The 24582-nt window shown below is 53.3% G+C and overlaps 7 protein-coding genes across 7 annotated transcripts; 3 read left to right on the forward strand and 4 right to left on the reverse strand.

The window, feature by feature from the left end:
* Positions 1 to 1356: 1356 nt before the first annotated feature.
* On the forward strand, positions 1357 to 3757 carry HD553DRAFT_154506 (uncharacterized protein). The gene is made up of 5 exons (XM_046176773.1): positions 1357 to 1669; positions 1761 to 1926; positions 2019 to 2523; positions 2595 to 3410; positions 3492 to 3757. Exons 1-5 carry the CDS (start codon positions 1514 to 1516, stop codon positions 3565 to 3567), a joined length of 1719 nt encoding a protein of 572 aa, XP_046039116.1. The 5' UTR covers positions 1357 to 1513; the 3' UTR covers positions 3568 to 3757.
* Positions 3758 to 4490: 733 nt separating this feature from the next.
* HD553DRAFT_364951 (uncharacterized protein) lies at positions 4491 to 6585 on the reverse strand (the record flags this gene model as incomplete). Its single annotated transcript, XM_046184062.1, has 6 exons — positions 4491 to 4899; positions 4971 to 5298; positions 5368 to 5587; positions 5666 to 5775; positions 5953 to 6105; positions 6238 to 6585. Coding segments are annotated over 6 exons (1392 nt in total), but the record flags the coding sequence as incomplete, so codon positions are not given.
* Positions 6586 to 7261: 676 nt separating this feature from the next.
* Positions 7262 to 10271, forward strand: HD553DRAFT_347875 (HEC/Ndc80p family-domain-containing protein). Its single transcript, XM_046183331.1, has 8 exons — positions 7262 to 7707; positions 7800 to 8286; positions 8394 to 8616; positions 8710 to 8804; positions 8896 to 9040; positions 9119 to 9675; positions 9749 to 9879; positions 9957 to 10271. The coding sequence occupies exons 1-8, from the start codon at positions 7298 to 7300 to the stop codon at positions 10102 to 10104; spliced, it is 2196 nt and encodes a 731-aa protein (XP_046039118.1). The 5' UTR covers positions 7262 to 7297; the 3' UTR covers positions 10105 to 10271.
* On the reverse strand, positions 10272 to 17327 carry HD553DRAFT_305103 (P-loop containing nucleoside triphosphate hydrolase protein). The gene is made up of 23 exons (XM_046179111.1): positions 16523 to 17327; positions 16380 to 16444; positions 16274 to 16307; positions 16149 to 16209; positions 15963 to 16070; positions 15662 to 15899; positions 15022 to 15591; positions 14870 to 14953; positions 14783 to 14806; positions 14681 to 14722; positions 14601 to 14612; positions 14511 to 14531; positions 13718 to 14439; positions 13230 to 13657; positions 13078 to 13165; positions 11875 to 13015; positions 11270 to 11807; positions 11078 to 11199; positions 10904 to 11005; positions 10739 to 10842; positions 10631 to 10674; positions 10507 to 10559; positions 10272 to 10445 (listed from the first exon to the last, which is right to left on the reverse strand). Exons 1-23 carry the CDS (start codon positions 16884 to 16886, stop codon positions 10440 to 10442), a joined length of 4971 nt encoding a protein of 1656 aa, XP_046039119.1. The 5' UTR covers positions 16887 to 17327; the 3' UTR covers positions 10272 to 10439.
* Positions 17328 to 17507: 180 nt separating this feature from the next.
* HD553DRAFT_305107 (uncharacterized protein) lies at positions 17508 to 18314 on the forward strand. Its single transcript, XM_046179112.1, has 4 exons — positions 17508 to 17634; positions 17705 to 17940; positions 18030 to 18107; positions 18181 to 18314. The coding sequence occupies exons 1-4, from the start codon at positions 17592 to 17594 to the stop codon at positions 18208 to 18210; spliced, it is 387 nt and encodes a 128-aa protein (XP_046039120.1). The 5' UTR covers positions 17508 to 17591; the 3' UTR covers positions 18211 to 18314.
* Positions 18315 to 19293: 979 nt separating this feature from the next.
* Positions 19294 to 21535, reverse strand: HD553DRAFT_333676 (uncharacterized protein; the record flags this gene model as incomplete). The annotated part of the gene is made up of 13 exons (XM_046182112.1): positions 19294 to 19371; positions 19435 to 19493; positions 19597 to 19718; positions 19784 to 19801; positions 19877 to 20042; positions 20110 to 20222; positions 20245 to 20374; positions 20443 to 20524; positions 20592 to 20612; positions 20698 to 20767; positions 20835 to 21046; positions 21156 to 21340; positions 21412 to 21535. The coding sequence occupies 13 exons, from the start codon at positions 21533 to 21535 to the stop codon at positions 19294 to 19296; spliced, it is 1380 nt and encodes a 459-aa protein (XP_046039121.1).
* Positions 21536 to 21959: 424 nt separating this feature from the next.
* On the reverse strand, positions 21960 to 24487 carry HD553DRAFT_305133 (uncharacterized protein). Its single transcript, XM_046179113.1, has 7 exons — positions 24412 to 24487; positions 24328 to 24345; positions 24165 to 24265; positions 23726 to 24088; positions 23558 to 23650; positions 23331 to 23489; positions 21960 to 23259 (listed from the first exon to the last, which is right to left on the reverse strand). Exons 1-7 carry the CDS (start codon positions 24433 to 24435, stop codon positions 22194 to 22196), a joined length of 1824 nt encoding a protein of 607 aa, XP_046039122.1. The 5' UTR covers positions 24436 to 24487; the 3' UTR covers positions 21960 to 22193.
* Positions 24488 to 24582: the final 95 nt, after the last annotated feature.

Consider the following 24582-nt stretch of genomic DNA (forward strand, 5'->3'; position numbering starts at 1 on the left):
TTCCTTGTAACGAGTGCGGACATGAAGCAGGTTCTTCTTGGCTCCAGAACGATACAAAACTCATTGATCTCAGCTGTACTGACACCAACTGCAATAATCAACTATGAAAGCAGGATAATTGCTGCTATGCAGTTTCTAGACACATGTTGAATATGGCCGACTGCACAACAGGTGCATATAAGGACTTCGGATCGATAACATCAACAGGCTGGAGCTTTGGTAGCAGATGGCATTGTAGACGACAACATTCCTTTACGGGAAGTGTCCAGTCGTCCGACGCTCCTCGCTTTGGCATATTGAAGGTCTTGGAGATGGCCGAGTGTCGCAGGATTCGTGCTGGTCTGCGAAGAATCGTTGGTTAGTCGCGTCGCTTTGCACCAGCCCTCGAATCCCTGAAGCGATGCATCCGAGGCGTGCAGGTTTCACATCGGCGTTTCAGACGTGCGGTAACCGACGGGCGCCGCTGCGGTGATTGTGATCTGGTGTCGTGTAATCTTGGTGCCTCGACGATTGCCCCTAGCCGCGATTCCAGTCGAGGCGCTATGAGTTGTTTACGATGTGAATCACACGAGTAGAATTTGCTTGAACCTTCGGCTTTCCCAGATCAAAACAACAAGAATTACTTCCGGACAGCTTCCCTCCTCGTTCCGCTGGCTCGGCGATGAACGATCGCCTAAAATTAGCTTCCGGAAATGGGGTGCTCACCCCTTGCCCCTTCGTTTCTTTTGTTTGTTGACGTTGTTGCAATCGATGACCCTCGCCCTGGGATTCCTTGCTTCGTTCCAACTTGAAACGCACATCGATTCCCCCCTTCCCTCCGCCTGCCGTTGATCCCACCTCGTGCATGTGCCCCTGAGGCGTTCAAGCGTTAGAAGCTTTGATCGTTTCCATATCCATGGGCTGCGAGCGTCAGCAACAAGGAAAGGGGGAGGGAGGCCAGGGAGGGAGGGAGAGTGGAAATAAAACTCGTCATCCCATATCCACCTTTTGGCGGTTCGGATGCGTTCATTTCGTTTCGATTCGATCAACATCTACTCGGAATTCTGGGTGGAACCTCAGCTCGATCAGCTCGAATCATGAAACAGCGAGGAAACCGCTGCTATTTCCTCACGTGAGGGCTCAGTTTCAAAGGAATCGCCATCTCATCAACCTCGGTCGACAACACGACACCGGCGACACCAGACCGTCAGCCCTGTAGTCCCTGTGACTTTCTGTAGCCATAGCATCACAAGAAAGATTCGCGATAGACGATCACCATTCACTCTGGGTGACTTTTCGGCCGGCCGATCAACCCATCCATACAATCAGGACATAGCCATTGCTCGTTCGACGCCCTGACGACGGTATACGTTCCTTCTTGGACTGTGATCACCTCCTTGAGCTTCATCATCAATCATCAACATTCCCGCAAGGAACAACTACCTGGCGAACAAGGCATCGTCAACATTCCGTCCTCTACCGCAAAGTCGCTACCCGAGCAAGAGCAGTGCTGTCGACGGTCTTGGACTCTACCATGCATCTCGTCCACAAGATCATCCTCACCACCCTCCACCTCTCGGCCCTAACAAGAGCTTTGACGTATTCTCTCGGCCAAGCTAGTCAATGCGGAGACTTGCAAGTGACCTGGAGTGATGCGAAGGGCGGGGACCTAAGCCTGGTGGTCTTGCCGGTGAGTCCAGCCTCGTCTTCCGCTCAATGCTTCACGTCACTCGCTTCCGACGCTGATCGAGAACTCTGCTGCGTCTTACATGACCTGCTAGACCACGCACGGCGGATCCAATGTCGTACAGACGTTCACAATCCCTTCCACAGTATCTTCTCCGTATACACTGAAGAACTTCTTGTTACCCGCCGGGGCCGACTTTGTGGCTGCTCTGTGGGATGAAGAGGGGGGATATGCGGATTCCATACCTACGGGGACAATGAGTGAGTCTTAGTCTCATCGGCCGCCATCTATGAAGCCAAGCCACCATAGCGATCTCGAGCTGATACGATGTTGCTCTTGACACTCCTTGCAGCTACCGGCCCGGGCTCATCCTCGTCTTGTCTCATCCCCAGTAGCAACCCCTACGTCGACTTCTTCTTTGACTTTGACAATTTCAACCCGACACAATGTTCCTCCCTCTCCATTACCTGGGAAGCGAACTATACCGCCCCGCTCGAGATCGTCGCTCTCCAGCCTCCTTCGTCATCTACTTCCGGCAAGGGCAAACTGCGAAGCTTGTACTCGACCTCGGATCAGGGTCAATCGAAGTTCGATTGGAAAGTCGACGTCCCTTCCGGCGAGACTTTTGCTATCGTCATCTTTGACAAAGGCCCGCTGGGGAACGGAGGCAGCTCAGAATTGATCACGGTCGGAGGAAGTGGAGATTCATCGTGTTTACCAAAGGTGGATGAGAGCGTGACGACGACGGTGATTAGGAGTAGTGCGGGAGGGACGGTGTTGCAGACGATCACGCAGGTCGTTACGCAGCCTGCTTCTGCTGGGTCGGGAGAAGGTGAGGGAAAAGACGGGTCGAACAAGTGAGTCTTGAATGTACGGAAGGAAGCGGATGAGCAAGAACCTGGTGACTGACCAAACAACATTCGTCTAGATCGGACGTCCCCATCGGGGCGCTCGTAGGCGGCATCATTGGAGGGTTGGCAGCCATCACCCTTGTCGCCCTGTTCTTCCTGTGGCGTCATCGAAGGAGACAAGTCCGGGATCCCGACCATCCTCGACAATCCACATGGAAGTCTTATCGCGACGCTACGGTCTTTCTCGGTGGGATCCCTGGGTACGCTAGAGATCAGCAGGATCGTAACAACCACGGCAACACCGCAGGAAGGGGAAGGTCCAGCCCGGAAGGCTATTCAAATCAGCCTTTCCTCTCCCCCGACGGAGGTCTGAGTTCGAGCCTGAACAAGCTCACTCCGACAGGGCAGAGCCAGGTGTCGGACGATTACGGATTCGACGCTCGGCATCACGATGATGGTTTGGAACAGGACGTCGAGTTGTCTCCTTATATGATGCACGACTCTGGGTTCGACTCGCCGACGAGTCCGACGCCGATGCGAGGTCTCGGAGGGGTGGCGAGTCCGAGCAGATATAGCAGCCTCGATCGGTCGGGAAGCCCAAGAGAGGGACGTCACCTAGACCCGAATGACGGCGAAGAGTCGCTTGCTCCGACGCTGCCCTCGCCGATAGCCGGGACGACCAGATCTTCTCCCTTGCGCCTGGTGGACGCGGACGATCGGATGGACCCAGCCCCGGCCTCGTCTGCATATCCTCCATCGAGGGGGGTCAGCGAAAAGGCCAGACGACACTCCCAGTTCCTACGAGCGGAACGACCGACGACGATCGTACAGCATAGCGATGCTGGAATCGTCGAGGAAACCGAGGGCACGAGCGCTGGACCCGAGGGTATCATGTGAGTCGCAACGAAACCTGCAACCCACAACAAACGATCGCATGGGGCTGATGAACGTTCTTCCTTTCCGTCTCGCTCTAGTCACTTACCACCGGCTTATCAAGAGGTGGCGCAAACACCTACTAGTACGACAACGACGCAATCACGACCGTCATGACACCGATTCGAGTGCACCGGGATACTTCTCCTTGTTCCTCACAAGATCCTTATTGTATCCATGAGACGAACAAACCTGCTACCACGAGTGGTTCAAGCGACATGATGACAGCGATATACCTATAGTTCCGCGCTTTTCGAGTTCCATGTGGACCTTTCCGGAAGCGTTCTGGGCTGATCATAACGTGTAGCTTTTTGAACCGTTTTCGGTCTTTCCGACTCGGAGACTCATTTGCAGCAGATGTCTCCTTTTGTGCGAAGAAACCACAAGGCTTCAGTATTTTGGGCTGCTGATCTTGACGCTGACTTCAACAAACTCTTGCATAGCATGTGATCGCGGTTCAAGTTCAACTCTGATTGATGAATTTGCGGGTTTCGACATGTATGCTACAGGTGTCCAGAGGAGTTTTCCAAGCCTGACCATCTTTTCCGTCATGTGTTCAAGAGTATGCACCAAGACTTCTCAGACCACATGTAGATAGGTAGTTAGATCTGGAGCCCAGTTTCCTTGAGCGAGCGTGGTGAATTGAACATCAGGCCTGTTGCTTGTTGTCTGTGTTGCATACTCTACCATCCACTCTTTCCCACAGACAGTCATAGCCAAGACATATGATCTATATTCCTCTACAGGTGGAAAACAAAACCAGCGAGCTATGTGCGAAGAACCGCCACAACAACGGAAGCTGTTCGCTTTGTGAGAGGTTGATCTTCGAGCATAGGATTCGCCGCTATGCTGTTGTCGATATCTGATCCTGATCCCAATCCCGATTCTGCCCCTAAGCGCGATTGCGCCACGGCAACCTCCCCCTCGACACCTTCTATCCCGAGCCCGAATTCAGCCCCCGCTCGCCCAACATGTCAAGAATATGGGAAGGGCAAGGGCAAGGGCTACTCCATATCTTGCGATCGAACATAGTTCCCGCCTGGCGTCTCTAATCAGGCATCACATCGTTCGACATACCTAACATGCTGTCGACCTGGCAAGCATATTGATATGCCAGACAGAAACCCCTGCGCTCTATGGGTAATGCGAAAGACATCGGCATGACATGATCGAAAACTAAAAAACCCACATTCCAAGAGAACTATAAACTGCGCGCTCAATCCCTCTTACCGCCCCGTCCGCCCCTGCCTCGCCCACCGCCCCGGCCCCTACCACCACCACCACCCCGACCTCGACCGCCTCGACCTCGTCCACCGCCACCTCGCTTTCCATCCTTCATGGCCTCGGCGTTGCGTTCTGCTCTTTCGGCATCTTCGGCGTCGGCCTTTCGCACGGCCTGACTGGCTTGGAAGTTGGCCCGGGTCAACCAGAAGGCCTTTTCTTCCTCGTCTGCGGGTCGTATCGCCGGAATCGTCAGCCGACTAGCTCAAACGGTCATGGTTAATTAGCGGAACACTCACCAGTCGCCCTTCGCCAATCGACCGTGTTGCCTCCGAGCTCCAACTTCAATCCCTGAATCTTCTCGAGCGTCTCATCCGAGATCGGCTCGTTGCTCTTCAAGCACAAGCTCCCGGCGGCGGCACCCTTGGGGTAACTCATAAACGTCTCTGGGAAGCCTCCGTCGATGAGGCTGGTCTTGAGCTCCTTCCAGTCACCGTCCTCGGGCAGGTTGCTAAACTTCAAGACGGTCTGTCGGGGGTAGTCGAGCTCGTCCGCATCGGCCAAGGTACCAGCCGCACGGTCGACGGCGAGCTTCTTGCCGAGGTATTCGATGTAGAGGAAGACGGGCTGTGGGGCGGGATGAACCACGATCAGTACGATTTCGACTGACAAACCTTGGAAATATGCGCTACCCACCTTCTTCTCCTTCTTTCCTTCTCGGTCCTCGTCGTCGCCATCCTCCCTCTTCCTCTTGTTTTCTCGGCTGGATCCGGCGGATGCGACACCTCCGTTCTTGAAGCTGAAAGCGTTGAACTTGTACTTGGCGCCCGTAGCACCACCACCAGCTCCGGTACCTCGGTGGATGGTCGAGAGGTCGATTCCCTTTTCCTTGGCCTTGCCCGTCACGTAGTCCTCCCTGCAGGTAGTGTCCACGACAAATAATCGGCGGGTCAGCGAAGAGCGATATCATTTCCCGTCACACATGAAAACTCACTTGAACATGACGACGACCTCCTCGCCGTGGAACGTCGGCTTCTTCTCCATCGCCACAAACTTCTTGGCATCCTCCAACGTGTGGAACTCTGCAAAGACGCTCCCCTTGAACTCTCCCAGTCCGCGGGGTTCTCGGTCAGACCTCGACTTGTTCTCTTCGGCCTTGATCGCCGCGTCACCAGCTCCGAGCTCGGGCTTGGTCTCTTCCTTGACCTCTGGCTTGTCCTCGCTCTTGACTTCCTCCTTGACTTCCTCCTTGGCCTCTGCCTTGACCTCCTCCTTCTTCACGTCCTCCTTCTTTCCAGCCTCCTCCTTGCCCCTGGGCCTGTACTCCCGCTCGGCCCTACGCATTCGGAGGGCGTCGATCTTTCCAAACTGCTTAAACCAGGCTTCGAGCTGTTCTTGCGAGTTGTGCGGGGTGGAGCCGGTCGAGAATCCTTTCTAACGAGTTGCAAGAAACGCAAAGAGAAGTGTTTAGAAGAGGGGGAAAGAGCGAGATGAAGAAGGAAATGGTTGTTCGAGAGAAATCAGCGTCGAACGTATAAGCCCGTCAAGGGCACGCCCAAGACTCACGACGTAGACCGTCCTATCCCAAGCCGTGACATCCTTGACCAACTCCTTTTCCCTCCTCCTAATCTTCTTGCCATCCTCGCTGATCACACAAAGACTGCCCACCCTCGAAGCCCCGTCTTTCACGCCCTGCATCTTGACTTCCCGTTCCCTCAAACAGCCGATGATGAACTGGTCCCCGTACACCTGGGTAAAAGGTCCCTTCATACGTTTGAAAGAGAGGAGGACGGGGAGGTCGACCCATCCGAGCGTGTCGCGGAGGGAGAGGGTGTACAGGAACTTGTCGTATGGGAAGTTGGCGTCGGAAAAGTAGAATTCGACTGTAGAAAAGCGGCGAGGTGCGAGTTGTTTAGCCTACTCTCGCATATCACATACGACGCATACCTCCTCGACGAGAATAACACGCGCATATAAAAGTTGGATATCGACCCCGCCGACTCACCCTGCTCAACAATAGCCTTCTTGACCTCGGCAACCTCCTCCTCGCTCTTTCCCTTCAAAACCTCGGGCAGTTCCTTGATGATCAACTCTCCATCGGCGTTCTTTTGAGGAGCGAATTCTTCCACCGCAGACACGGTCGACGCAGCGGCGGGAGTCGACGAGGTGGCGTCCTCCATGGTGATATCTTCCAGCTTGGGCTTTTCTTCGACCTTGACAGAGTCGGACATGGTGATGATAGTTTATTTTTGAGTGGGGTATCGCTTGTTGATTCCAAAGCTAGAGATGGTATGGGATGTATGAATGATGATGATATGGACCGGGATCATCGAAATGTTTCTGTGCTTTGAACTTTTGAGAGATGAGAGAGAGCTTCGGTCAACGCGCGACATCGAAGGGAAACGGTTGGATGTCCGCGGTGCATCAGCAGCGGGACTCAATGCCGGCATTGCTTACGTACTGGATTGTCACCCTTTACGTGATTGGCTTGGATACACGTCGCCCTCTCTCCTCCAGCCAAAGTGTAAACAACTTGGTCGAATCGTCAACAACCCTCGGGATAATCGCAAGGAAGAACAACTCTGCTTCACATCTCACACTCGCCACATCACCATTCCACCTCACGATGGACACACGTAGACGTACGCTAGCACAGGACAACAACATCTCCAACATGAACCCCGTCAGCCGACTGCCCACCTCGACCTCGAAACCTCAAGGCGCGCTCCGTTCTTCCGGGTCAAACGGCAACATGCGAGCCAGCTTGCTCGGCGGAGGTGGTGCGGGTGGCTCGCAATCGAGGATGAGCTTGGCTCCGGGTTCGATGGGTTTGGGACAACCTCAACAGCCGATGATGGGTGGGATGGGAATGGGGATGGATATGGGTGGGAATCGACGAAGCACGATGATGCCCGGACTAGGGGGCAGTCAGGGTCAAGCGCAAGGTGGAAGACGGGATGATCTGATGGCTAGCGGTGGGAGGGGAGACGCGGGTATCTATGGGAGGACGCCTGGCGGCAGACAGTCTGTCATGAGGTGAGCATTTTCGTGGATCAAGATCTGTCGTCTCGCCTAGTACTGATAGCGATCGATTACATCCTTGACCCCTCGACATCTGCGACTCGCAGCGCCAGTGCCACGGCCCGCCGCTCCTCCTCGTTCGCCTCGGCAGGCCGCCAATCCCTAGCCCCTCTGTCTTCCACCCCACACCACGCATCCCTCTCCTCATCTTCTTCCAACAACAACCTCCCCGACCCTCGTCAGATCCGTAACCCAACCTTTCAAAAACAATGCCGAGACCAACTCTCCGAATACCTCCTCTCTTCCCGTTGCAACCTCCCTCTCACATCCAAGACTCTCATTTCGCCTACGACCAAGGAATTCCAATCCATCTTCAAATGGCTCATCACCTCCCCCGACGCCCTAGGTTATTCGTCCGGGTACACCCAGAGTCTGGAAGTGGGAGCGAAAGGGTTCGAAGCCGAATGCGTGCAGGTCTTGAAGGACTTGAAGTATCCGACGGATGTGGGCAAGACGGCACTGGGAGCACCGGGGAGTCCGACGAATTGGCCGACGATCTTGGTCATGCTCGTCTGGTTGAGCGAGTTGGCAAAGGTGCGCGCCGAGCTTGAAATGCGCTCCTTGACTACCTGTAAAGTCATGACAATCGCTGACTCCTATTCATCTTGTTCCAACCATCTGTCACAACTCAACACCTGTAGGCCCTACGTCAATGGTCCAACCCCTACACTTCGACCGACCCGCTCATCCGCCCGCTCTCCACCTTGTCCACGCAAGACCTTCAAGCGGAAAACGTCGGCGACGTTGTCTCGCGGCTCGAAAAGGAATATTTCACCGAGGCTTATGCGGCGTGGTGGGCTCAGGACGAGGAGGGGGAAGGGGTCGAGTTTGAGGGGCCGAAGAGGATGTTGACAGAGAGGTTTGGTGAGCTTTTCAGAAGAGTCGAGGTTCGAGGGTCTAAGCGATGGTGAGGATTGCTGATACTGTAATCGACTGAATGCGTTCGGTTGGTCATAGAGGCGATCGAGGCGGCGGATATAACGAGCCTGAGGGAATTGTCGGAACAAAAGGAACAGGCGGACAAGGAGTTGAACTTGTTGAAGCACGAGCCGGTGAGCCAGTCGTTTCCCCCGTTCAGATTCCTCAAGATCCAACGCAAAGAGGCTCATCACGGCTTGTAATGCTTGATTTTGCGCCCCAAAGAACCCCCTGACGGAAGCCAAGAACAAGGAGATGAACCTGATCAAGCATAAACAGGACCAGTTGAAGTACCTCGATCTGTACCGCGAAAAAGCGAGGAAACATCAACAGGCGATCGAACAGGGTCGACAGGCTCTGGTCAATGTCGGTAAGTCGCAAACCAGCGAGGGGATCGGTTATATGGGTGATCTGCGGCTAACGAGGTATGGTGCGAATCGCGCGACAGAGGCCGAGATCCAGCAGCTCGAGCAGGACAAGGCCGAGCTCGAACGTCAGGTCGCCGAACAGAACCTCACCCCGGACGAGGTGGCCAGGATGAACAGCGAGCGTTCGACGCTGAGTGAATCCATCCGAGAATTGTCAGCCGAGTTGCATAAAAAGACGAGAGAGTTGGGGGAACAAGAGATCGCCGTCACACGCCGGATGGACGACATTGATTCCCTCGTCGGCAAATACATGCACGGCAAGGCCGTCATCGGTTTGAACGCGAGTTCGGTGCAACAACAGTTCGATATCGATTTCAACGTCGACGTGAACATGGCCTCGTCCGACTTGACCGCGGTCAACGTCGTCGGTCAACGGATCAAGGAATCGATTAGACCCGGTCTGCAGACGTTTGGGGAACAGCTGAGGACGGAATGGAGGCAGCATTCGAACCAAAAGATTGAATGGGACGACAAGCTCGACCGATTGGGTTCCGAGCTCGAACAGCGACGGCATCAGGTGCAGGCGCTCGAGTTGAAGCTGGCCAGTTTGGAGAGCGCCGCCGAGGCCGAGAAGCAGGTAAGACACATGTCGGCCAGGTTTGGGGAATGTCCCAAGTCATTGACGGTCCCTTGCACGTCGCAATCTGCAGAAACTATCGGTGCAGACTCAGGATACACGGCAACTTTTGGCCAAGCTCGAGGCGGATGTGGGCGCCATGTCCATGTCGAGCGATCAAGAGCTGCTCGCCGTCGAGACCGAGATCCAGCAGCTCAATTTCGAGTATGTTCGCCTGTCGCTACATCCATCATCGCCGCCGGGATACATACTGAAAACCTGTCGCCCTTTTGCGCGTGTAGACGTCAAGAGATGATCCACCGTGGCAACGCGACGAGGGAAAAGACTCAGCAAGAAATCATGTTCCAGCTCGAACAGATCATCCGGGCCAAGCAATACGTCACCGACAAGTTGAACGAGCTTACAAAGTTTGCTCAACAACACGCTTAGCACCTGCTTTGAGCCTTTCGTGTCCTGTTGCTTTCTTCAACCTTTCGCTTTCGCTCGAGCTTGTCAATTTTGTTTTTCTTGTCTGGATCGAGGTGTTCGACTCCCACCTGCCTCTTGCTTGTACGCAAAACAATCATATAATCAGGGTTCCTTGCCGTGACCCATGGTTTTGTCTCGCGGATTGTATCGGATTCTACACGATTCATGAAGGCCATATAGATACATCGTCTACCGCAGCGATTCGGCCGGGTACGTCTCATGCAAAGGGCGTTAAAAATCAAAGTCATTCAGTTGACGGCGAGTGGCGTGCGAAATCGTCCCAAATAATTCGTTTCTCAAGCCTATCGAGAGGGGTGCTTAAGTACGTCATTCGGAACGACAAGCAAGATCTGACAGACTCACAGCAAACATGGCAAGTCGGCGTACGTGAGGTACTGCCAGATAAGCGGGGACGTCTAACAAGAAGGAACATGTGCCGGGTCAGAACTTGCTCTGGGAAGATTGCCCGTCTAAGCGCCAAACTCACAAGTCTCTATGTCGAAAATGTCTCGCACGGGAGGTAATTGGAAACTGATAGAGCCAAAACGTATCAGTATCAACTTGTGAGCGCCCGGAACCTCGACCCTGAACATACGGCATGGCCTCGTCAGACTCTGGTGGAAGGAGCAGATGATCCCCCTTGTCGTTGGTGTTGATTCGGCCCGAGACGATCTTTAGGATCTCGGGTGCGATGGGAGTCTGAATGTTCAAACGCGTCAATCACAGATCGATTAGATGCATACGAGACGTCGACACGCACCTCGTATTCAGCGACATGGTACTGGCTAATGAGCTTTTGGATCTGTGTCGGTGACAAGATCCAGCAGACATCGAAGAGGATGTCGATATCGGCGGCAGTAGCCTATGGCGGACAGGATTTGACATATGAGCGATCTGTCATCCGAGAAGTCGATTTGTTCGGGAACAGCCGCACCTTTTTGAGCTGCAACAGCTTGGTAGCCTGCATCAAGCTCTCCATCGATAGCGTCCCTTCGGATAGATCGTTCGACTTGCACCATTCTTCCAACCGAGTAATGTTGTACTGAATTTGCATCGCTAGCGACACAAAGTTCATCGAATAAGCTCACGTCGACTCCGCTCGAGCTGACCCTCCTAGCGCACTCACCTCGCTTCCATGACGCAAAGTTTCTACGCATAAGCATGTCGTTGAAACTGTTGACACCAAGCAGCTTGACGAGCTCGTTGATGAAGACTTGACCAATGACGCCTTCTTCCAAATGATAACTCTTCATGGCCTTGTGCACCTTGGTCAACAGGTTGATGACATCATCCATCGTGTACGAAGGCGCCTTGTCCGTTTGACCTATCAGACGGCCGAGCAATCGTCCCGATGCTTCCTGGGTGACGAAACCGGGCAGAGCTTGGTTCTCGATCAGGGCGGGTACTACCATCTTGCTCAAGTGTTTCTTGATCTCGGACACCGTCGTGTGATAGATGTTGTACTCGAGGCTGTCTAGGTCGTTCTTCGCGACCGTTACCAACTTTTCATAGTCCGACCACTCAAAAGACCGGCCAAGCCCCTCGGCGCCGGGACCGACACCTTCTTGCATGTCGCTTTGGGCCAAGCACACGAACGAAAGCAGCTGGTGAATGTTGGACAACCAGAAGAAACCGGGTATGATGATAGCCTCCCCTGTGAAGCTCTGCGATACACGAGCACGTTGGTCAACGGGTCATTCGGGGTCATCGGTAGGGTCCCGCGCTACTCACCATGACGAATTTCTGTATGTGCTGCATCACGTTGGCCAAGAACCTTTCGCTCTCCTTTATCAAGCCGTACTTCCACATTTCGTTGACGATGAGGCTGACAAGGTTCGCGGGGAACATGACCTCGTTGAATTTGGGCGGATTGTTGAGACTGGGCGTCAATATCTTGAGGTCCATGATCAGACCCTGTAGGACGTCCCGTTCGAGAGCGGCTTCATCCTCGAGCATGCGCATGATTTCTTGGCCGGGGTTCTCGAACGATACCGGCAAGCCTTGAGAATCTCTCCCATTCGGTGGCCCGTCTCGTGGAAAGGCCATGGAGATGGCTCGCGATTGAGCTGCGTCCTTTTTGCTCTCTAAGATTCGCTCGTCAGCCGAGGTGCGGTGACTGCTACCATCATGCAGGACACCCGTCATGCTGTGTCGACGGGGCGTCCGTCCGGTAGAAGGTAGATTTGGCAGGGAGTCCATTCCCCGATAGGCTACATTGGAACCGTTCAGGTGAGTGACGGTCGGAGAAGGAGGCTGAGGCACCCTAGTGTTTCGCGTGAGAGCGGACAGAGCATTGGCCCGGTTGATCTGCTCCTTGAGCGCAGTGATCTCGTCCTGCATGCCAGACGCAGCTGATGAACTCTCGACATTCCTGCTAGTTGCCGCTTCCAAGGCGATCTGTTGCTCCTGAGCGAGCTTGTGCTGAGCGGCGAGGTCCGCGTTGAGTCGGTCTATCTCTGCGTCTCGTTGAGAGATGTGGGCCAGAGCCTCGTCCACCCGGCGGTCGACCTCTTGTTTGGCGGCGACGAGCTCTTCAAACTGTGCCGCAGGCACGGTAGGCTTCTTCAGCTCGGCTGTGAGGTCCTTGATACGCGCTTCAGCCTCGCTTTGCTTTGCGGTGAACTGCTGTATCTGACTCTCCAGCGCGGAGACACGTTCCTGGAACTCTTTGCGTTCCGCAGTCCTCTTCTGAAGCGTCTGAGTCAGTTCGACGACCTTGTTCTCGAGCTTGTATGATATCTCCTTGAACTTGGTCGCCGATTTCGCTTCTGTTTTCAGTGATACCAGTTCCTTCTTGGCGAGACGGCGACGATGCAGGGCTTGCAATAGAACGACCTTTCGTACATCCGACTGAGCCCGTTTCTTTGCAATCCTGTTGCTCCGGCTTCATCAGCGATCAGGGATAGTCGCGGCATAAATCAACATGCCACTCACGATCCCCTAAAGAGTCTTTGCAATGTTATAGCCGCATTCTCGCGGAGGGTATCCTGGTACGCGACGCGTGCTTGTCGTCCTCGGATGGCTGTCACAAGTCGAACGGATGAGTCGAGATTACAAAAATCAACGAGGATGCAGATTGTACTCACCAGCCTGGATCTTTACGACGGCCTGTCGCGTCTCCAAGAACGCCCGTCGTGCAACATACATTCTCCCAAGAGTTTGTATGGTGATCGCTGCCTTTTCTTTCCTCATCTCGACCGCATGGCGCCTGGCAAACCTGCCGCGCGCCAATGCCTGGATACGGATAGTAGCATTTCGCAGAGCTTGGTAATGCTTTCGAGCAATGTACCGACGGTAGTTCTTCTGTACAGTAACAGCGATGGCGTCCAGGCGTTGCTTCTTCATACGGTCAAGCACGCTGACCATGCCCGGCCTGAAAAAGATCTTGGTAAGACCGATTTGATACTTTTCCTGATCTGCGATGCTTTTTTCGAGGATAGCTGAACAGATCGGTCGAAGGTCATTTGAGCCTTGGAATTTCTGCCAATCGCTTGGAGGGATGAAGATCTCGTATCTGCGAGAAAATCTGTCAGCTGGCTTCGGAAGAGGGTGCAGAGGATAACATCGCTCGTACCTTTCAGCAAACTCCTCGAACGTCCATCTGTTCGGATAACCAGCACAACTGATCTTGATCGTCTCCAACACACCACAAGCCCGCAATTGAGACAGAACTTGTTCCGAGTCGAACTCCCAGGCGTTCTTCGCCTCGTTCGGCTTGATACATCGGATGTAATGAACGTTGGTGTTGTTGATTGTGTCCATCAGATTTGTAAGAGAGTGCTTGAAGATGGAACCGAGCGTAGGCTTCCTGGTTGACGCAGCGCCTCCGGCTCGTTTGGGCGGACCAACAGCGGGAGTTTTGGACGCAGGCGCTGCGTTTGCAGAAGTGTTCTCTTTGGCAGCAACAGCGGCGGCGAGTGCTGCTTCGAGACAATCCTTCAACAGGGGGTTCGACGAGTTCTGGAGCAAGGCCAAATGCTCGTCCGGCACAGTGTCTCGGTTCTTCTCGATGAAGCCTTCGACATCGTACGTAACATCGTGGGCGTAATGGGCAATGGTGAACGCGTTCTGGTTGAAACGCGGTTTTTTGAACACGTCCTTCTGTTCCGGCTTGTTGATCTGTTGGAATAGCTTCCCGGCAAAGGACTGATCGGCACCAGCAGGCAAGCGCGATTCTTCATCCAGCAGCGTCAAGATGCCCATTTTGCCTTCGATCACGTCGATACACATCTGGTTGTCGGAGAATTCGATGAAAGTCCAGTTGATTTCTTCGCGGACGTATTCTTCTTGCTCAAGCTGTTTTGTAACATACGAAGTCTTTCGGTTAGCACCCAGTTTGCTCAAACTGATCATTGAGCGAGACTTGCCTTGAACACGTGAGCATTGAACTGTAAGGACGTGTATCAGAAGGTCAGTGAACAAACTCTTGAACGAGAGGGTTCGTGAGACGGTCTCACCTCTTGTTGCAGCTGAGAAGGAAAGGGTAGTCGCAATCAGCATGATGGCAACGGGTCCCTCCGACCGTGCAGCAGCTCACCTTCTCGTTCGCCCAGTTGATACAGAATTGTTCGAAAGAGTTCTGCGGCATATAAAAATTAGCACCATGTCATGATGACTGGTCGGCAACGGTATCTGGTACCTTTTTGAAGTGCTCAAATCCATACTGTCGTCGTACGTGGAGTGAATAACTTGTGCCAAGATGTTCATGATCAACAAACATGCTTACGATATCCAAGACTCCGATGAACTTGATAGCCCGGTCCGCAGCTCCACCTCCTGACAAACTCTCGTTGATAATGGAAACCAGCCACTGCGGTCGAATCAGACCGTCAGTCTCAGCGGTGACAAGCCACGAGTAACGACTACGGCCAAACTCACATCGAACAGACAGCTGTAAACAAACTTGGCGACCGAGTCCCTGACCACGGATGCTTGTGCGGCGTTCAAGCTAGTCACGATCTTTTCGCTTCTTGTGATCAACTGCTTCTTCAGGACCCATTTCCTGAACTCGTCCTTATCGACTCCGAGAAGCGTGGTGGCGAGTCCCAACGCTGCATCATCCGAGTCGATCGTAGCTTCGTTCCTCGACGCTTTAATTGACACGTTTCCGAGATGGAGAAGCGCGGCCAACATCCTGAAGATCTGCCATTGCCTCTCGACCGAGATCCCCACTGTGCTCAGCGCCTTTTGCGTCAACTCGAACTCTTTAGCGTCATCGACTCCTTGGATCGGCGTAGCGGCTGGTCCACCCCCCACGAGATATGCAAAGTCCGCCGTCGATCGATCAAGACCTAGATCTTTCCGCTCCTGTTCGGGTGCGCCAGCCAGGAGTTGATAGAAGATGTGGTAGTTTCGCTCGATTTCTGGTTGATATACGAGACGGGACCGCTCCAGTAGATACGTTCGCACCCTAGCTCCGACGATATCGTGTTCTTTGTCAAACAAAACCTGCATAACCGGATGACGGCGTCAACATAAAGGCTTTAGAGCACCGACCTACCTCAGACGCTCGACTCACCTCGATGTACTTTCCGAACCGCGAACTGTTGTCATTCCGCGTCGTCTTGGCATTTCCGAACGCCTCCATGATCGGGTTACTCGCCAAAATCTGTCGCTCGGTCTCGCTCATTCCACCTTCATCTGCAACTCCAGCTCGTCCTCGTTGTCTCCGTGCGGCCGAGTTGTCCCTCGTTGGGTCGTCAACCGAGGCAAAGTATCGTAATATGTACTTGGCCGAGACCGTCTTTCCGGCACCACTGCGATGAGGACGCTTGATCCGTCAGGCGCTGCTTCACCCTGGGACAAACGTAGAGACTTACGATTCACCGCTGACCACAATCGTCTGATCCCCTGCACCCGTTGCGTCTGCTCCACCACCGCCTGCACCTCTCCGCATGCACTCCAGGGCATCTTCAGCGATGGCGAACCTGTTTATTCCGTCCCGAATGCAGACCAAGCCGATCAGCAGCCATGCAGCAGGGTCCTGAGCAATATCTTCAACTCACACGTGAGGGCTAAGATCTCCCTTTTTCCGCCCAGAATACGACTTGATCATATCAGGTCCATCTGATTGTGTTGAGATGATGACATCGTTAAAATTCGCTTTTGGGAACAGCCTCGGCTCACTCACAGATGTTGAGAGGTGTAAAGGGGTTCAACGCGACCTAAACAATGACGTAGTAGAGAGAGATGAGATAGGGGATTTTTGTTGATCCGTTCACACGGTTCACACTCACCAAGACGATTCCGGAATAAGTATAAGGATCCCTGAGCTGATATCGTTCCTTCAACGCGTGCAGAACTGGAGGTGGTATCATCACATTCTCGAACGTCAGCATGACACCTTTCAGCACGCGTTTTCGCTCATCGCTGGACATACCACTAGGTTCGTTCAAATTGCTCAGATCTGCCAGATCCTCCGACCTCTCCAACTCATCAGGGTTCCTCAACGGAGGTAGCGCGACCGGCTTGCCATCCGCGTCCTTGCCAGGTAACTGTGTCGCCGAACTCGTCCCCGTCGGGCTTCCAGCAGAAAACTGCGCCTGTCCAGCAGCGGTAAGGACTCCGAGTGGGAAAGAATACTCCAATTCGGTTTGTTCGGGGCCGTATCGGATTCGCAGGGTCACATAAGTCTCCGAGTCGGCGGTGGCAGGTTGGTCAAGTGAGATGACCTCTCCTTTGACCCAGTCGGAAGGCCCGGTAGGCACCCAGATCTGGGTATCTTTGACATACGGGTTGGACATGACGAGATTATCCTAGCTAAGGCCCGTGCGTGATCGATTTATGTCGTCGGTATCGTGGAGAATGGGGTCGTGATGTAGGTCGTATGGCTTGGTGTCTCTCGGAGATACGAGCGCAAGTCGATCGATGTCGTGTCTTTGATCGTCAAATGAGTTCCCAGCGGACGATCCTCTAGTCGTCCGATAGTCGAAGACTAAAGGAGAATTGTCTTTCTAGCTCTTGATCTCCCGTCTTTCCTTCTATACGTAGTTCAGAGCTCGTCGCGGTCGTTTCTGTCTCCGAGACCTTGACGTGATTGAGTTCAACGACCGGAATGTGCTCGTTCACGGCTGATCGGCGCTGTTTCCTGGCCCTCTCGCTGACTGAATGCTCGGGTCTATATCTTCCCTGGACTTTCCGCAGGTAGAGCGTATGTCGGAATGGATAGGTTGGCCAGACTTTCCTGCTTTTGAGTTGCGATGTCTTGTGTCGACATTCCATTCCACTGCTGCTTGCTCGCTGTTGTTCTCTCTCTCCCATATTTGAGGTGAGACTCGCCGTAGACCGACCGAACGCGGTTTCGCTCGGTCTTCACAAGATTTCGATTGATGGGACCATTTGAACTGGAGCAGATATCTTGACATGCAAACCGTGTAAACCTCTGCTAGGTACTAGCTACGACCTTCAGATCAACCTAGTCTTGTCGTCTCTGGGTCACTTCTGCTACGATGGTCCGACTGATAACTCACAACATGTTGACGTGCCATGTCAGTGAGTACCAGAGCTGTATCGAGAACTGAACGACCCTCGAGAGCTAAACCTCACCCCCTCACCCTGCTAGAAAACTGCACCAAGGATAACTTCCCCCTCGTATTCGAAAACGTAGAGCTCGAAGTCCGACCGGCGGAATCCAACCTGGATTTCATCAAACGGTTCATTCCCAAACTCGAATGGGACGCGCTCGTACAAACGGCGAGGAGCATAGGGGAGGATAGTTTGCCGGAACAGATGCCAGAGGACAAGGCGACACTAGAGAGTGAAGAGTTCCTGCAGAAGCTGCATCATGTGTTGATGGAGGTGAGTGGTCGCTGGTCTAGTCATATATAGATATGACAACCCTGTAGAATGAGAAGCTCACGAGATGCGACTTGCCTTGTCACCAAAAGATTCACGTAGAAGAAGGGCAGATGAAGTGCCGAGGGTGTGGACATGTCTATCCTATCTCCACAGGGATCCCCAACATGGTCAGTCTTAACGATACCCGGTCCTGTTTGCGTTGCCTGATCCGAAGTTGCCTTTTTAATTCCCTTGCTGCAGCTATTGGCTGAGCACGAAGTCGGACGATAAGTCTCGAGCTGGCGCCTCCCTCCTCTTCCCAGTCTCAATCCGCGCTGCGAAGGGTTCTCCACAAAAGCCCTACCTCTTTTGAAACGACTCGGCGATATAATGACCACAGAGTCCTCTCAGCGGCTCAGTCCGAATATCTGGGCTGTACTGTGAGAGTCGGACTCTGTTTGTACCATACTCTGGCATGTACCGAATATCGAATTCCAGCATACTCATGGTGATCCTGTCATCACGCACAAAGCGTTCTGGCAGCCGTCAGAATTCCCTTTCATTCCGCGCTTGCCAAGTCTGCGGACAGACGAGCATTCCAACGTTTCAAAACGGCCTGTTTGTTTTACATGCAGAGGGATCACTTGGTAACCGGAGGGTGCGGCCTGTCAGACTTCGATCTATGCGCTTAGCTGGTCTGGAAGAAGACCCGCAGATGTCACCGCTTTGAAGAAAGGCTCAGGAAAGCCGGCTTAATGTTCTGGCATGGGCACCTACCTAATCGACGCACCGGGCTACCTGAGAAGGACGAGGACGCCTGAGGGATATTCGGGATATTCCTGTATCGGGAAGTTCTTTGGGGACATATTTGAGAAGTTGGTGATTGAGAATTTCGATGACATGCGCTGGTATGAATCCCACGGAAGATGGCATAAGGGTCACTGGTACGAAATACCATCTGGACGGCTGTGTCGAAATGTCTTGTGAGAATGAGAAGTCAACCTGAAGTGTTATCCACCTGTGTCAATTATGAGATTTCAACCGATGTGCTTGAGCTACTCTGAAGGAAGATGCTGTGACTTCAGCTGCATTGAATACGGCTGACGATCGTACTGGTCGTCAAGATACGATACGCGCATACCGTAAGACAAGATCATCGCTTAACGAACCACCTGAGCGGCAGCAGGTTGAAGCGTCAATCACCAAAATCCCTGCATGGATGCGACAGCGAATCCTATGGGATGATCAAGATATCTGAGCAGGGTCTACGGGGTAGTACAAGAAGCAGGAAGAGAAAGCCTAACAGAGCAAAGCGCAAGGGAAAAAGCAGGAAAACCTAATCGGGATCGGCTCGAGCGGGAAAGCGGCTCGTGCTCAGAAGAAGTGCCTGGGGATGATGTGCTGGTAGGTTCGGTAATTCCTCTGCTCGGGCTCGAGGTAAGGGATTTTGAGCTGTTTACGCGTGCACAGGTCGTCAGTCTCAATCACGAGCAGAAGAGGGAAATATGAACTGACGTGTTCAAAGATGCCGCGTTCGTCCTTGACCAAGATCTGGGTTCCTTCGACCGCTTGAGCTGAGAGTAGCGGTTACCAAGGAAACGAGAAGAGATGCGGATAGTCAGTCTCGACAGGCGTAGAAGGATGAAAAAACTGCAGAATGGGCCCGTCGAAACTTACTGGATGTGATCTGTTGTGCCAGGGCGATTGCAGCGAAGAGACGGGGTCGATCAGTATTTACTCGTTGAGTGGAACCGAGCGAGGCGCTTACGCTATCAGTCTTCCTCTGACCCATCTCATATCTGTTTGCGAGACAGGCTTGGGTCAGCTTTGCTCAATCGGACATACTCGAACCTGACGGCCGTACTCATTCAGAGTCAAGTTGCTGCGAACATTGAACGCGGCGGTCAGCTTCGAATATCTTCCGACGACTAGCTCTAACCTGAAACGCGAGACTTACAATCCTTCTTTGGCCTGCTTTCGCAATATCTTCTGCAAAGTATCGTCGCCAGACATAGCCAGCATAGTATAAGGCAGCGAATCCAAAGTAGATAGCCTGATGTCCACCTGACGCCACTTGGACCCATCCTTAGGCAACTTGATCAAAGCGCTGATCTTCTTGGGTCCTGGGCCGAGATATCATGGATCAGATGGAGTTTCGAGCCAACGCCCAGAGCAAAGCCGGAAACCCACCCTTTCCCAAAGCCTTGTCTTCATAAGCTAGTCCTGCGTTACGGAGCGCGACCCACACGAGCTCCATCAATGCACCCGTCTCACTGCTCTTGGACTTGCGATCATTGTAGGATCTGGAAGAGAGTCGTAAAGGACGTCAGCATTAGCGTGAAGATCGGGTTGATCAAAGTCGAGCGTTCCGCGACTTGCTTATGCCAAGCGACGATATCGATATCGGAACATAGAGCGTTTCCTCGTCTGTAGGAGCCACAGATCTCGAACTTGACTGCGCGCGGTGGTATGAGCGAAGATGAACGCGTTCATATCGGGGTGGCTTGGACGAAAAGTACTGACTTTCGGGATCAATCTTCAATGCCTCGGAGAAGAGTTGTTTGAATTCGTCGATTTCCTCTCGAGGGATCAAGGATTGCATGTCCTGAGTAGACGGATCCAGAAGGGTCAATTTGGGGATGATGTAACACCGAGATTATTGCGCGACTCACCTCGTAATGTTGAAGGCCAAGCTAAAGGAGTTAGACGAAAGCATCGTCAACGATGTATGTCAGCACCTAAGGTATCTCGAGCCCGACCGTTGCATGCTGGACTGACCTTTTGAGACTTGTCCAACCTATGCGGGATATCCTTCAGTTCGTCGAGGGATCGGAATCCTTCAGCCGCGCTGTCGTCATTTAACCGGAAGAATTGTCAGCGAGAACAAGAAGAATAGTCTGTACTCGAACACTTACAGCTCTTTGGCTTTGACTTGTCCGATACCGTGCACAGTATGGAACAAGATGGCCGCTCGCATCTCTTCGCTGAGCGCATCGATCTCCTTGACTCGGCCAGAGGTGACCATCCCGCTGATCAAACGCCATGCTACCGAGTTCTCGTCGGAGAGGACACCTCTAACCTTGTCGAGGGAAACTTCACGGGAGGGGTAGGTAGCCGGGGGGAAAGCCTGAGTGAGGTCACGAACGGCGTCCCTGCGGTTTGTGCGAAAAGGAAGCGGGATCAGAAAATGTCCTCGAGGGAATGGTGGTTGATTTTGTGGGTCGCAGGCGACTCACCGGTAGAACGCAGCCTCTTTTGAAAAGGGGTACCATTTGCTGTCTAGTGAGCTGAGCACGATTGTAGTATCGAACCTGCGAATCAGACTCACTGTCGGGGTGGTTCTTGAGAGTCCTCTCAGCCTGCAAGATCTTGAGGTTGTCCACCATCTGCTTGACATTGATGATCTGGTCGTTGAACTTGGCTGTCGGTGGTGGAAAGAATAAGCGAGGTTACGCTTCTATCAATCTGCAGCATATGTACCGAACTACTTACGACCGAGTTGTCGAACAAGAGCATCGTGTTCCCGTCTCCTCTGACTGAAGGTGACAGAGGAAGTATGAATCGACTGACGCTGCATGATCGAAGCGGTTGATTTCCTGAGAGCTAGGTAATTCATGTTTGTGTGGTATATGGCAGGACTTGAAGTTAGTTGTTGATTGATCGCCATGGCTGAATTGGAGAAAGACCCTCACCACGCCAGCTTTATATACGTCAAGGTCTTGCCCGGCCAGACTCATCCTTGTTGCGCACGGGAGCGCCGTGTGCTGGGTTCAGGCGGGAAGAGGAGAGTATTGAACGTTGTTGTCGGTGATTTTGATGATGGATTGATTGATGGATTGATGGATTGATGAGACGGAAGAACGACTCGAGGCGCGGGTGAGACACGGGATGAGGAGGAGGCTCGGGCGTCGGGCGGATCAATCCACCCTCTCGCGTGCTCGCGTGGCAAGGGGGTGAAACGCACAAACAACGCGGAGCGGCATCACCCTTCTTTTTTCTCTTGTTCTTTGTTCTCGACCGTGTCGCGAGAGACGGACTACCACATGGCACAACACCATGCTATCATACCCCTAGGCTCGTCAAGAGTCTGTTTGTAGTCCGTGACCATGGCATGTATCGGTCGGTAAAATACAATTTTCGCGCAACAAAAGAGATTACCTGCGTGATACCTCGTTACAGTACAGAATGGCACGGCAAGGGTATAGAAATCGAGAGGAGCCGAATGATATAAGAAATGCAAAACGTCCCGAAAACCTGGTGGACCTGACCACGGCCTAGTTGAACGGATCCTCATCAGTCTCCGTATCAGACGAGGCGTGACGAGTGACGATCGGGGGTGCTAATCTAGCACTTCCGTTATTGCTGTAATTGCCACCTGGCGACCTGCTACCAGGCATCGGTGCGCCAAATACCGGAGGCGCCCTCCTAGCCCCCTCGGTGGGGATAGCCAACGAGCTTGATGTCCTGCTAGGTAACGCCGGAGGGGCCTTCTTGACCGTCGCGCTCGCATCATAAGGCTCGGTATAGGTCGAGGGGAACAGCCCACTTTCGCCCCGCTCATTCTCGCCGATACACCAGTCCGTCGAGACCGTCCGAGTGACTTCGACTATATCGCCCACCCGGATCGATAGCTCGTCGGCCGCCTTGCCATCATAGTCGTAAAGCACCTTGACCAGTGCTCTACCCCCTTCATGAGACTCTCGGCTTTCCGCAATCGTATTATGAGCGGGAACAGTGATGGTCCGCTTGAACGGCGGCGTGCTGGTCCGAGCGGTAGGAGCGCTCCCCGCGACAAACCGAGCCTGAGCACCGGAAACATCCGAATGGCTCCTAGACCTGCCCCCACTAGCATAAGTTGCCGCCGGCGATGCCCTACCATATGTCTCCTTTCTGCCGTATCGGTCGTCATCGCTGTCCTCGTCTGAATCATCGACATCCCTAGGCAGTCCCAGCCTGCCGACTTCGTGCTCCGAGCTGTCCCTCAGACCTTCACGATCATCCAACGACCCATACCGCTCTTTGCTCCCAAGCGCGGAAGAAGCTATCGTGCTCTTCTTGCCCATAGAGCCAAACTTGGGAATGAAGGAAGACTTCTTTTCCTTCTTACTGCTAGCACTGGCATTCGAGAACGCTCGATCTCGGTTCCCACGAGTGTTTCCATTGACGTCGTCATCTGATGTGGGCTTCGAGCTGTTTTGCCTCGAGGGGAGAGCCGGTCGGCCCCCGCCTAGCATGCTACTCAATCTTGAAGACGAGGTCGTCCGGCTAGGAGCAGGCGCTTGCGTTTTGGGCACAGCAGATGTCGACTTGGATCGTGGTCGAGATGTTGCGCTCGATCCGCTGCTCAGAAAAAGGTCAACGTCAGCATTGCATCGCAGAACGGATCCAAGCCGAAAGCTATCGGCACACACCTTCGCTCCCAATCGGATTTGAGTTCGCTCAGTATCTCATAATAAGACTGGACGAACTCCATCTCGGCCTCCAAGAAATCCGTCAACTCGGCCATCTGCTGGGCCTCACAATCCTGGACCATGACCATCCGGGAGTGGGTATCCTCTTGAGCTTCCTCACTGTAAAGGCACTCAAACGTCAACTTTACCTCAAGATGGCGGTTCAGTTTCGACTAACCACGACGTACTATCGAGCTTGAGCCACGTTGACCTCTTCTTCCAGACCTCGGTTCTCCTTCTTGCTCGTGTTCATCTTACGAGTAGCGGCATCCAAAGCGAGTCTACCACGAGCAGACCAAGTTCAGCAAACGCACGTGCTCCAAAAGAAAGAAGAAAACAAGCATTCGTCGACATACCGTTTTGAATCGAGCTTCTTCCGCTGTGCGAGGTACTCCTTGACCACCTCCAGCGCGTTCTCCATCCCCGCAACGTAATTCTCTCCCAGCCGGTTTGTAAACTCCTCTTGAGCTGCAGCGACCCTACATCGTCCCCGCCCAAACTTTTCCAGCATCTCTCCCAGCTTTCCACCTTCGCCAGAGATACCGCCGTACCCACGAGAGGCGTTCTGAAGGTCTTCCCCGTGTGAGATCATCACCAGCCCAAGAGCTTCACCAGCGAGGATCTTCTCTTTGGCAGAGTGGGAGTCGGTAGGGTACGGATCGGGGGTCGGCTTCTTCTTGGCCAAACCGGCGTGATAAGGGATCGAAGTGGCATGAAGTCTGTGTGATCGAACGATCGAAGGAAAATTAGCTGACACGATACTGAATCCCGGTTCCAGCTTCATGAGCTGCTTGCCTTTCGATACCGTTCTTTCGGAGTTCTACCTCCTTTTCAAACTCTCTGAACTCGGGGGACAACTCGGTCTTGCCCTCCTTGAAGAAGGTCTCTCCTGTCCACTATCGATAGAACTTTGATTTCAGATAGCAAGCTTGAGATCGACCGGAAAGGATCTGCTTACTTGGGACAACTTGTCGAGCTGCGAGCCGATTCGGTGATCAGGATCAGCCGCCGAGCGAGCCGAGTCAAATGGGAGACTGCTTACCTGTTTCGCGGACTTCTTGAACATGTTTGCTTGTTGCAAGGATTTCACTCTTGTTGATCTGGGTCGGTGGCTCAAGTAGCTGCTATGGTGTGTGACTTTATCGAGGTGGTTTGATCATCCGAGATCGTTATTGACCGCAAGCAGCAGCTCTCCGTCTCTCTCTCCCTGCCC

The sequence above is a fragment of the Filobasidium floriforme genome (assembly GCF_021052385.1).
Source record: "Filobasidium floriforme strain CBS 6241 chromosome Unknown HD553scaffold_3, whole genome shotgun sequence".
Lineage (NCBI taxonomy): Eukaryota > Fungi > Basidiomycota > Tremellomycetes > Filobasidiales > Filobasidiaceae > Filobasidium > Filobasidium floriforme.